We start from the raw sequence: 12,384 nt of genomic DNA, 5'->3' as shown, positions 1-12,384 counted from the left end.
GTACAAATGTAATAAAAAAAATAATAATAAAAAAAAGTAGAGAGATAAAGCAATAAAATTACTTGAAAAAGCAAAATTTACATAAAAAAACTAAATTTGCACAAATATTATTGCAAATTTGAGGGAATTTTGGTAAACGAAAAATAAAAAAATAATATTAATGGTTGTTGGATAAGGCAAATGGGGTGAACATTTAGAGACTAAAATTTATCCAAAAGTGACTGTCATTATGGGACGAGGGGAGTATATATAATACAAAGTCCGCTCACAAATTATATAATTAATTAATAGTATAATAATTCAAAAACCTTAGACTAGAGGGCACTCAAGATTATTCTATCTCTCTCAATCTCATACAATCTCCAACATCTAAGCCCATAGTGTATTTCCTCTCAAATACACAAAAACTATGCCTCAGATAACATATAGATTCTCCCTCGCTCTATAGGATTTCTCACACCTCACTTTTAAACACGTACATAAACCATTTTTATTTTTATTTCTTATCTTTCTTTATACGTAAAATGGCAATGTGTAATACGGAATTACGGAGCATAATGCTAAATCCGGACTTTTATTATTATATATACGTCGTGTTTCGGATGAAAACAATGGGACCTTGCCGAAGGTCCAATGAAGTGGATGAAGACTGGTCCGGTCCAAGTAATGCTGGGCTGAAGATTTCCTTCACAGCAAACACACGTAAACTGGCCTCGGGGGTGGATTCGAGGAAAACCCCTCCGATGCCGAAGTCAAACAGTGTTTAGAGAGAAAAGCTATGCAAGAGAGTTAATGCTTAGGCTTTAATTGTGAATGAATGATAAATGGTGAAATTGAAGGCTTTTATACCTTAGCATGACAAAGGGAGGAGAATGACTGGGCCGCCGGACCTAATCATGGGCTGACCATGACAATTTGGGCCGCTTGACCTTATGATGACTTGGCTTAATGGAGGCTTGGGCCTTGACCTTGGAATATTGAATCATTTAATGACTAGGCCCAATTGGCTTAATTGGACCCCAAACAACTTGCCCCCCAGACCCGATTTGGAAGGATGACGGGTCGGGTTTGAATCCAATAAAAATGGAGGGAAGTAAATGATTTAATTAAATCAAAATATTTAAATTTTAAACAGTCATTAACGAAATAACTGTTATTAGGATAATTAGTGGGAAGTGGAGTGGATAATGGGCGGTTAATTAAGAGATAGAGTGTTTAACGGTTACTTAAGGAGGCATTTAAGAGAATCTAAGCACTCTGACTCTCGACATTCCCATTTTCTGGAAATATAAGCCAAATTCGCTCTTCTCTCCTCATTTCTTCACCAATTCACTCTCGAATTCTCTAAAAGCCATTGCTTCCGCTTCGAAACTTTACTCCACACCCGAAATAAAAGCTTGACGCTAAAACTCGTTGCTCCGACTAACTGAATCGGCGAGTTTCGATTCTCATAAAGGTAATTTTCTTCAAATTTCCCTTGATTTTCTTAGTTTTTCGAAAGAACTCCTCTTCCCTCGACTTCCTTTCTTGCGAATTCATCAATGACTCGCTTAAGAGGTCGCCGAACCGGAAGACGGGGTCAGGACAGGGTTCCCAGAGATCGTGCCGATGTTTGGAACAGGGAACGCGTCGAGGAAGACCCAGAAAAGGGGGATTCCGGCCGTCCCTTTGAACGCTGTTGCCCCTCAGCAAGGTGCCGAGGCTGATGGCGCTGAACAGGAGGAAGATATGACTCATGTGCTTTGGGATTTGCTACCTGGGCACACTAAATGGTAGAATGCCGAAGCCCAGAGAGCCATGAGGGACAATACCCCTTATTATTGGTGGGTTAGGCACGCCAAAGCTTATCGGTTTGCCGAACAGATTGAGTTGCACTATGGCATCTTTGAGGAAGATAGGTATTGGTGCCGATTGCCTTCGCCGACTGACAGAATTCATCGTCCCCCTCCTGGGTACATAGGGGTATATACTCAGCAGATGCAGTATGGGCTTCGGTTCCCTCTAGATCCCTTCGTCAGGGACATTCTAATCAAGTACAGGATCTCCCTGTGCCAGTTGACGCCTGTCAGTATTCGGCGGGTGATGACCTATCTCTGGGTATGTCGGTTCTTTGTCGTTGAGCCGAACTTGCACTGTTTCCGAAGGATGCACCAGCTGGTGCAGAATACCCAGAGCGTATACGATCACCATGGGTCTGGCTGGTGGTGAATCGAGAGCCATCCACAATATTTGACTATGTGGCCGAACGATTCTTCGGATAAGGATTGGAGAGGCCAGTGGATCTGGGTAAGGGCTCCCGCTGATCCGGAGCACCCCTATTTTTCCGGGGCTCCCCGCTATCTCTCCAGGCCGGATCCGAACATGCAGGATTTGGGCCCCGAAGACCCTGACGCCGCTCGTCACCCCAGCTATGAGCAGATGAGCTTCTTCGGGAAGCAGAAAAATCCTGGGGGGATTGTCCGAATGAAGTTCATCCCGACCAGATGGCTTCCAGATAACCATTACGTCTTCCAAGAGAAGATGTTGGCGGTTGTCGGCCTCAGCCGAAAGCATAGAGGCGGTAAGTACCTTCGGCTGGGGCCGAGGACTTTATTTTGTTATTGCTTCATTTTTTCTGTTCCTTAAGGCTAACCTCCACCTTCTCCTTTTAGAGTTGAGCGAGGCCATCTCCGAAATCAACTACGATCGACTAGGAGTAAACGCTGAAAGGGTCATCTTAGACCGAGCTCCGGCGATCACTGCTCCGAAGGACCGTCCGCTACACTTATACTCAACGGGCTTCAGATCGAGGCTGCTGCAGATTATCTGAAGCAGAAGCCTTGGTGGGAGAAGCAGGATCCTTTGAGGCCCCTGCTACCCGAAGAAGTGCGCGCCGCTCAAGCTGCTGCGGAGGTGACCAGAGCCATCAACTCCCTGGAAAGGGGTGAAGGGACTTCTGGTGCTGCCGAGGCTTAGCCGAGGACTTTGGTAAGGACTTAAACAATTTGCTTTTTCTTTCTTCTTCTTTTTTCTTTTTTTTTTTACTGATCCCTCCTTGCTCCCCCACTTCTGCAGTCTAAGGAAGAGGGCAGAAGGAGAGAAGGGAAGGCTCCACAATCGTCAGATGACCTCTCATAACTCGAATCTTCGGATTCTGACGATATGGACGACCAGCCTTTGGAGCAGAGGAAGAGAAGGAGGACGGGCCCAGCTGTTATGGGTCCGGGAGACTTCACGCTGAGGCTGATGCCTGGCGTTGTAATAAGGGAACCTGCTGCTGGCCGAGGCAAGGTTCCAAGAGGTACAGGGGGTCCTCCGCCCCCGACTCAGCCACCACCGCCGATCCAATCACCGCCGAGGACCCCTCCACCACCTCCTCCTGCTGATGATATGGAGGTGGACCAGCAAACTCCTGATCCAAAGGAGGGGGTCCCCGAAGCGGTTTCCAACAAGGGGAGTGCTATTGAGCTCCCCGAGGATGAATTTATTACAGTGGCCGAAGAGGCGGTCACTGCTGAAGACGAGGCCCCTAGGGGCTTCACTGCTGAGATCCATTGAGAGGTTGACGCCTTGACAATTCAACCTCTCGGGGAAGCTGAAGGGGTCCATACTGGAGAGTACCATGCTGAAGGAGGGGCAACAACTGAGCCCGAGAAAGCAGACGAAGTTCCATCAACTTCGTTCCCCTCTTTCAAGTCTTTCCAGTCCGGGGACATGGGGTTCTCGGCGAAGAAGTGCTCTATCCCAGCTGGTGTTAGGGCCGAAATCTAGGGGAAGTACAAGGAAAGCGCCGAGGCTTATTTTGGCGGTTGCTCCGAATTATCTGAAATGGAGCAAGTCCGAGAATGGTCTATTCGGCCAACCGCTGGAATTTCCGAACCTGGTCCCTCAGTACCAGATCCTACCAGAGACAACCAAAGGCTGCTGATGCAGGTATGCAATAAAATTCTGCACCTTCAGCATTTTCAGTTTACTCCATTCACTTGTAATTTTATTTAAATTAAATTTAATCCCGGCTCTGCAGGTTGTCTACAACCATACCATGACCTGTGAGATGATTGACACACTCCAGGAGAGGGAAGACATCGCTGAGACAGAGGCAAAGCTTGCCCAGCTGAAGCATGAGAAAGCCGAGGATAGGGTCAGGGTCGTGATCGACTCCTTCAACACTTTCTGTGCTGAAATGGAGAAAGATGTCTTGCCTCAAATAGACGAGGGCGAGGCCCTGCTCAAAGCTTTCGGCGCAGTTGACGTCCCCAGCCTCAAAGCCAAGATCCAGCGCAAAATCGACACTGAGGTTCAATCCCAAGTGCTGGCCCGAGAAGAAATATCTCGGCAGAAGATCAAGATCTTGGAGGCTGATGCCAATCAACACCGCTAAGCCTGCGAAAGGAGGGAGAACGAGCTGGTCGAGGCCAGGGTCCAGCTAGAGTCTCAGCAGCAAAGCATCACCAGCTTGGAGGTTCAGCTGAAGAACCAGGAGGAACAACTTTCTCAAGCCTGGGACAAGGCTGAGCAGACTGAGCAGCGACTTGCTGATGCCGAGGATCAGTTGAAGGAACAGCGGGAGTCCTCCCAGAATGCCTTGGACAAGGTACAGAAGAAGCTGGCCGATGCTGAGGCTCAGCTAGCCCTTAGGGTTTATACCCAGGTTGAGTACTCCACTGCCTACCTCAACGGCTATGGGGTGGCTCGGAGACTGGCTCTCCATGGTGCGCCTGATCTGGACTGGTATTAATGCGAGATCTGGGCTGAACACCCCAAGGATCCTCATATGCATCAAGCTAGTCAGGCTGAGGTTGATCTGCTGGCCCGTCTCCAAGCCCGGGATGTTGCGGCCGAGGAGGTTGAGATGAAGGAGGCTGAAGTCCAAGCTCCAGTTCAACCCGCCTCTTCTGCAGCTGGGGCTGATGCCGCGCTAAACTCCAACCTTGCTTGGAGGCCTGGCCCCTCAGTTGAAGCCTAGGGACTCGGGCAGTCGTCTTCAGAATCTTGCGATCAACGTGCTCTTAAAATGATAGATGCCACTTCTGAATGTTTTTTGCCTTTGTTTTTGCTTCAGCTTGCCTCGGTGTACAAACTATTTACTTTTTGCCTTGTACGCATTTCGGCAGTTGTTATTTTCCGCTTGTGGGCGGCTGCCGATATTTTATTTCTCTTTACTTAAAACACTTATGTTTTGTAGCTCGTAATCCGAGCATGATTTCCTATTTATGAATTTGATATTTCCCTCATATTGCCTTGCTTTGAACTTGCATGCTTGAATATTTGGATTGCTTTGAACGAGAGTTCATTTTTTTTTTTTTTTTTTTTGCTAAGTATAAAGCTTCGGCTTAGAGGTCTCAGCTGAGGCAGTCTGCACTTGTTGTGCTTCTTGCCCCCCCAGAGATTTGAAGACTTGTTCTTCAGATTTCTGAGGTCATTTTCATTTTCTTTGTCTATTTTCTATCAGTTTATATTTTTGCTCTTGATTTTCTGTCTATCTGAAAAAATGGATATTTCAAACACAGGGCCAGCTGAAGGCAGTGTTTTAAATAATGGCTATCTGGGATACAAGGCTCAGTTTAGGCAATATCCCATATTTGTCCATGGACTCGATGCCTTATAGAACAAGCCTTACTGAGGTTTTCACCCCAGCTGAAAGACTAGTGTTCTTTGAAAAGGCGAGTTTATCGGCAATCCGAAACCTGATGCTCTTAAGGCGAAAGTTTCGGACAGGGCCGAAGGAAACCCTTAAAGAGTAGATAGAATAAAGAAAGAATAAAAGAGTAAAGGTTGCAATTGTTTGCAAAAAATAGTGGCTCAGAGGCCTTTCATTAATAATTCAAAATGTACTTACAAAGATTGTTCTGCCCCGAAGGGTTTACACATGATATTTTTTAAGTACATCAGCATTCCAGTGATTTTTCAGCTCAGTTCCATCCAACTTCCGAAGTCGATATGTTCCCGGCTGAAGCTCATCATAGATTTCATAGGGTCCCTCCCAAGCAGCTGAGAGTTTCCCATGAATTCGACCTTTCTGTACTGCAGCAGCGTTCCGAAGGACAAGGTATCCAATTTTGAGAGGCCTTGCCTGAACTCTTCGGTTGTAAAATTTGCTGATTCTCTGCTTGTATGCGGCCATTCTGACTCGGGCCGAGTCTCTTACTTCGTCGAGGAAATCGAGAGATTCCTTCATAAGTTGTTCATTCTCGACCGAGAAGTGGTGCACTCACAGGCTTTCAGTGCCAATTTCCACTGGGAGAACAGCTTTAGCGCCATACACCAATTCGAAGGGTGAATGGCCCGTTGCTTCTTTTTCGGTTGTCCGAAGGGACCAGAGAGTTCCTGGGAGCTCCTCCAGCTACTTGGACTTTTGATCCTTTACCCTCTTTTTGAGGGCATTCAGAATATGTTTATTTGCAGCTTCGGCTTGTCCGTTACTTTGCGGGTGGCATACCGCTGAATATGCCAGTTTGATGTCGAACTGATCTGTATACCGCTTCAGCGGCAGATTATCAAATTGCCTTCCATGATCAAAGACAAACACTTTCGGGATGACGAATCGAGTGATTATATTCTGCCAGATAAATTTCCTAACAGTTTGCTCCGTAATGTTTGAGGCTGCTTCGGCCTCAATCCATTTACTGAAATAATCGACACCGACTATCAGGTATGCGGCATCCGGAAATGAGCCCAGGATATCCAACCCCCATTGGGCAAATGGAAGCGGACCCAGCACGGGCTGAAGCTCCTGGGTTGGCTGATGGATGACTGGTGCGAATTTTTGACATTTTTCGCATTTTCTGACCAGCTCCTTGGCGTCTGAGATCATGGTGGGCCAGTAGTACCCTGTCCTTAATGCTTTATGGGCTAGGGTCCTTCCCCCAATGTGGTTCCCACAGATGCCGAGGTGGATATCCCGAAAGATGTAATCTGCATCTGTTGGCCCCACGCACTTCAGCAACGGGGCTGAGAAGGATTTCTTTAGGAGTTCTCCCTTGAAGACAATGAACCTTGAACCGGTTCGCTTCAACTTGGAGGCCAAAATTTTGTCTTCGGGAATTTCTCCCCGAAGCTTGAAAGCTAGGATGGGATCCGTCCAGCTTGGTTCTTGGTCAACGCAGCACACTTCAGATACTTCGTCGACACTTCTTTCTCGGCGCACCTCCACATAAACTGATCTGTTCAGCTCAGTGAGATTTGAACTAGCAAGTTTGGAAAGTGCATCGGCTTGTGCATTCTGACCCCTTGGGATCAGCTGAACCTCAAAAGTTCTCAGCTTAGCAATAACTGATTTGATCTTGGCAAGGTATGATATCATCGAGGGCTCTTTGGCCTCGTAACTGCCACCAATCTGATATGCAACTAGCTAAGAGTCTGTTTTCAGACAAACATGTTCGGCTTCCAGCGAGATGCACAATTCTAGGCCGGCAATGGCCGCCTCATATTCGGCTTTGTTGTTCGAAGCTTTAAAGTAAAATTTTAGTGCATACTCGAAGGACTTGCCTTCAGGAGAGGTTATAACCACCCCTACCCCCGAACCATTCACGGTGGAGGATCCATCCGTGAAAACGGTCCAGGTTTTCTTCTCATCGTCTAGCGTCTCCTGGTACGAGCATTCGGCTAGGAAGTCCGCCAGAGCTTGAGCCTTTATATCTGCTCTAGGCTGGTAGCTGATGCTGAACTCTGTGAGCTCGAAAGCCCATATGGCCAGCCTACTAGATTTTTCAACTTTACCGAGAACTTTTTCCAGTGGCTGATCAGTCAAGACCACTATCTGATGACAATCAAAATAGGGTCTCAACTTCCGAGCGGCTCCCACCACTACATAAGCAACTTTTTCGAGTAAGGGGTAGCGAGTCTCGGCGTCCGTCAGAGTGTGGCTGACGAAGTAGATCGGTTGTTGTGTTTTATTTTCTTCCCTCAGCAGCACTGCACTGATGGTGGCTGGGCTGACAACCACGTACAAGTAAAGGGACTCTCCCTCTACTGGGCTAGTCAGTGTTGGAAGTTGAGCTAGATGCTCCCGAAGCTGCTTGAGGCTTCTCTCTACTCGTCCTCTCAGACGAGCTCTTTTGTTTTTGGGAGTTTCAGGGCTTTGAAGAAAGGTAACCCCTTATCCGAGGCCCTGGAGATGAACCTTGAGAGGGCTGCCATTCTTCCGGTGAGCCGCTGAACATCCCTTTTTGTTTTCGGCTCGGGAAGATCGAGCGCTGCCTGCACCTTAGCAGGATTGGCGTCAATCCCTCTTTTGCTGACCATGAACCCAAGGAATTTCCCTGACTTCACGCCGAAGACACACTTCTTCGGATTCAGCTTCATATGGTGCTTTCTTAGAGTGGTGAAAGTTTCCGCTAGGTCCCTAACATGGTCTTCATCTTTTTTGCTTTTGACGATTGAATCGTCAACGTAGACTTCCATGTTTCGGCCCTTTTGCTCGGCGAAAACTTGGTCCACCAGCCTTTGATATGTTGCCCCCGCATTTTTCAATCCGAAGGGCATCATTCTGTAATTGTACACCCCGGCGTTCGTGACGAATGTCGTCTTTGCTCGGTCGTCGGGGTGCATGAAGATCTGATGATACCCAGAAAATGCGTCCATGAAACTAAGCAAGGCATGGCCACTTGTCGAGTCGACTAGCTGATCGATCCTCGGCAAGGGATAGAAATCCTTCGGACATGCCTTATTTAGGTCCGTGAATTCAACGCACATTCTCCAGGTGCCATTTACCTTCTGAACCATCACCACATTGGCCAGCCATTCTGGATACTGGCAGGGTTCGATGAAGCCTGCATCCAGCAATTTTTTGACCTCGGCTGCGATGTCTCGGTTCTTATTTGCGGAGTAATTCCGCTTCTTTTGCTTAACTGGCCGACACGTCGGGTCGACGTTAAGTTTATGAGAGATGAGGTTTGGAGTTATCCCGGGCATATTAGCTGCCGAGAAAGCAAACACATCTCGGTTGTCCCGAAGGAGTTAGATGAGCTCCACGCGGACTTTCGGATCAAGATCCAGCCCGATTGTAACGCATCTTTCGGCATCTCCTTCGGTCAACTCGACCGTTTCGGTCTGCGGGTCCAGCTCCATTGCCATGGGGCTGGACTCGTCTCGATTATCAGACCTAATCCGCCTTTCCGTGCGGTTTCTCACGCGACAAGGCAACTGAGAAAACCGAATTCGCCCCGTTTTCTGGCCTGCTAACTATGTCAGCAGGGGTCCCAGATTTTTTCTTCTTCGGCTGGCTCTCTGAGTCTTTCGGCTCAGATGATAAGCTAGCCTTTTCTTTTCCTGACCCTTTTTCTTTGGCCAGGTCTCCTTGGGCCGAAGCACTTAGGCCTTTCAGCTTCTTCACGTTCGGCTGCCTGTCTTTCTCCTCCTCATCCTCGTCGTCCTCCTTTGTACAACTAGTGGATGGCTTGAGGTAGTTGCACCTTCGGGCCTCCTTTTGGCTGCCCTCGATCCTTTCGGGGTAGCCGGCATCCGAGACATAGATCATCATCTGATGGTATGTCGAGACTACCCCTTGGATCTCGTGAATAATGGGTCTTCCCATGATTACGTCGTACACTAAAGGAGCATCAATGACCAAAAATTCGGTCATGACGTTCATGGGTGCTTCGTCACAGCCGATGGTGACAAGAAGTGTTACCTTCCCGTCTGGATAAGTTGAAGCCCCATTAAATCCAGATACCGGGTATGGTACCGGCGTGAGGTGCTTGGGCTTCAGCTTGATTTGGTTGTAGGCCTTTCGGAACAAAATGTTTGCTCCACTTCCACCATCAACAAGAACCTTGCTGACGTCGTGGTTGGCCACCGTGGCGATAATCACCAACGGATCCTCGTGAGGGTACGTCACCCCCCGACATTCGGCGGATGTGAACGTCATGTTCGGCACCGGCGACTGGGGAGGCTGAATGCTAGCATTGTTCACCTGGTGGGTCAGAGCCCTAAGGTGACTTTGTGCTCCCCCCGAGAACATATTCCTCCCGAGATAACGTTAATTGGAGGAAATTTTCCCTTCGCATTTTTGCTGTTCTTTCGGGGGAAATCGAGTTCTTGCCGAATGTCCTTTTCGGATTTCTCAGCCTCTTTTTTCTCGCGGTGATCCGCGATGTATTTTTTCAAATACCCTCTCCAAACCATATACTCGATTTGGTCCTTCAGCTGGATACATTCCTTAGTGTTGTGTCCCGGTGATTCGTGGAACTCACATCACTGATTTTTATTTTTGCGCTGGTACCACTCTGGGAGCGGTCTCGGCTTCCTGTAACTCTGCTCTTCCTTCGTCACGCTGTAAATCTTAGCGCGCGGAAGGGTCAGCGGAGTGTAGGATTCATATCTCCCCGTGAAGGGAGCAGATTTTTCCTTCTTCGGCTCGTTGGCCGAAGATTGTTCGAAGGCTTTCGCCTTCCCTTTCGCCTTCTGGCCTTGGCCTTCGGACGATTGTTTTTGCTTCCCACCCCCGGATTGGGGTTGGGATTTTGTTTTGTTCCACTCTTCGGCTCGGATGAATTTATCCAAGGCGTTCAGAGCCTCCTCCAGGGTCTGCGGGGTATGCATGACCATGAAGTCAAGGAACTTTCCGGGCTGAAGGCCATTCTGCATTGCAAAAAGGCCAACCCTTGGTCCAGCTGAGACACGCTGGATGACTCGTTGCTGAAACGAGTCAAGTAGTCTCGGAGACTCTCGGTCTCCCCTTGCTGCAGACCCATGAGCTCTGCAGTGGTTTTCTCTCGGCGGTTTGCCATGGAAAATTTGCTCTTGAACTTGGTGGACAGGTCGTCCCACCCCGTTATAGAGCCTTTCTTTACTCACTTGGAGATCCACGCTTGCGCGACCCCCTTGAGAGTGGTGGGAAAATATTTGCACAAGGTCGCTTCAAACCTAGGACAGAGATGCATGTGCCCCTCGTAAGAGGCAATATGGTCCTTCGGATCCGAAGTCCCATTATATGTAATGTGCGACGGTATTTTAACCGTCGGCACATGCTCTTCCAGAATCCATTGCTTGAATGGAGAACTGGTAGGAAGCATTACGGCCTTGCCCTTATTCTTGGCCGAAGGGACCGCGCTCTGCCCTCTTAGAGAAGTAGGAGTGGTTTTCGTCCCTGGCTGGGAAGTTTGGGCCTCGACTACAGGGAATGAGAGGCGGCTATGCACACTCGGCTCCTTGCCGCCGAGTCGGTCGAGGACGCTTCGGCGGACAGTCTGTGGCCGTTCTCGACGAACAGTTTCTGGCCGAGAGGAAGAGCTGCTGCTTTTGTGAGTTTCTGGCCGAGAGGTAGAGGATCCTTTGAAAAAATGAGGGTTCTTTTTCCTCTCTTTTTCAGTCCTCCAAGTGCCCTCTTCCCACTCTTCCAGTTCCCTGAAGGAGGGAGGTTTCCCCCCTCATGGTCGAGCTTCCTCCGCTGATGCCTGGTATGCGGAGGGGTTCGGTCACGAGGTGGAGGCATATTTTGTGCCCTCATTGCTTCCATTAGCACCGCCAACGCTCTTGCCACCTCTTCCGAGCTAGGCCCCGTTAAAGGGGTCCTCGGCTGAGTGTGAGAGTGAGAGTGGACGGTCAAAGGTCTGCTTTGAGGCACTGATTGAGTCCTACGATCGGACTGACTTTTGTTAGACCGAGGAGGACTCGGTCTATGATGGGATTGGTGAATTGTGGGAGAAAGGGAATCCTCCCGGTATGCTCCTCCCGAACTGGCACCCTTAGAAGAGTTCTGGTCCGGAGAAGGTGATGGTGATGGTATAGGAGTCTTAGGCCTTTCGCCTGCTCCTTGACTTAGTCGCTTGTTCTTGCGGTTCTTAGCCATTGCTACTAAGATTTTTGCAAGATGATTTTAATTGGCTTAAAGATTTTTTGGAAGTCTTCCCCACAGACGGCGCCAAATTGTTTCGGATGAAAACAATGGGACCTTGCCGAAGGTCCAATGAAGTGGATGAAGACTGGTCCGGTCCAAGTAATGCTGGGCCGAAGGTTTCCTGCACAGAAAACACACGTAAACTGGCCTCGGGGGTGGATCCGAGGAAGACCCCTCCGATGCCGAAGTCAAACAGTGTTTAGAGAGAAAAGCTATGAAAGAGAGTTAATGCTTGAGGCTTTAATTGTAAATGAATGATAAATGGTGAAATTGAAGGCTTTTATACCTTAGCATGACAAAGGCAGGAGAATGACTGGGCCGAACCTAATCATGGGCTGACCATGACAATTTGGGCCGCTTGACCTTATGATGACTTGGCTTAATGGAGGCTTGGGCCTTGACCTTGAAATATTAAATCATTTAATGACTAGGCCCAATTGGCTTAATTGGACCCCAAACACGCCGTATTTGTTTTCAATAATAATTAACCTAAAATAAATCTCCATGATCAAACATATACGTAGTATATCCCAATTAACTAGTTACTGCCTATGTTATATACGAAT

At 48.3% G+C, this 12,384-nt stretch overlaps 1 protein-coding gene across 1 annotated transcript; it reads left to right on the top strand.

Annotated features, from left to right (window-relative positions):
- The first annotated feature begins 3,141 nt into the window (after positions 1 to 3,141).
- Positions 3,142 to 3,537, top strand: LOC110706510 (basic proline-rich protein-like). The gene has a single exon (XM_021884427.1). It carries the CDS (start codon positions 3,142 to 3,144, stop codon positions 3,535 to 3,537), a length of 396 nt encoding a protein of 131 aa, XP_021740119.1.
- The last annotated feature ends 8,847 nt before the right edge of the window (positions 3,538 to 12,384 follow it).

This window comes from Chenopodium quinoa, unplaced genomic scaffold, assembly GCF_001683475.1.
Source record: "Chenopodium quinoa cultivar QQ74 unplaced genomic scaffold, ASM168347v1, whole genome shotgun sequence".
Classification (NCBI taxonomy): Eukaryota; Viridiplantae; Streptophyta; class Magnoliopsida; order Caryophyllales; family Amaranthaceae; genus Chenopodium; species Chenopodium quinoa.
This window is presented reverse-complemented; position numbering and strand designations above follow the sequence as displayed.

Coding starts and splice junctions, on each gene's coding strand:
- LOC110706510 (XM_021884427.1), top strand. CDS start 3,142: ATGGACGACCAGCCTTTGGAGCAGAGGAAGAGAAGGAGGACGGGCCCA.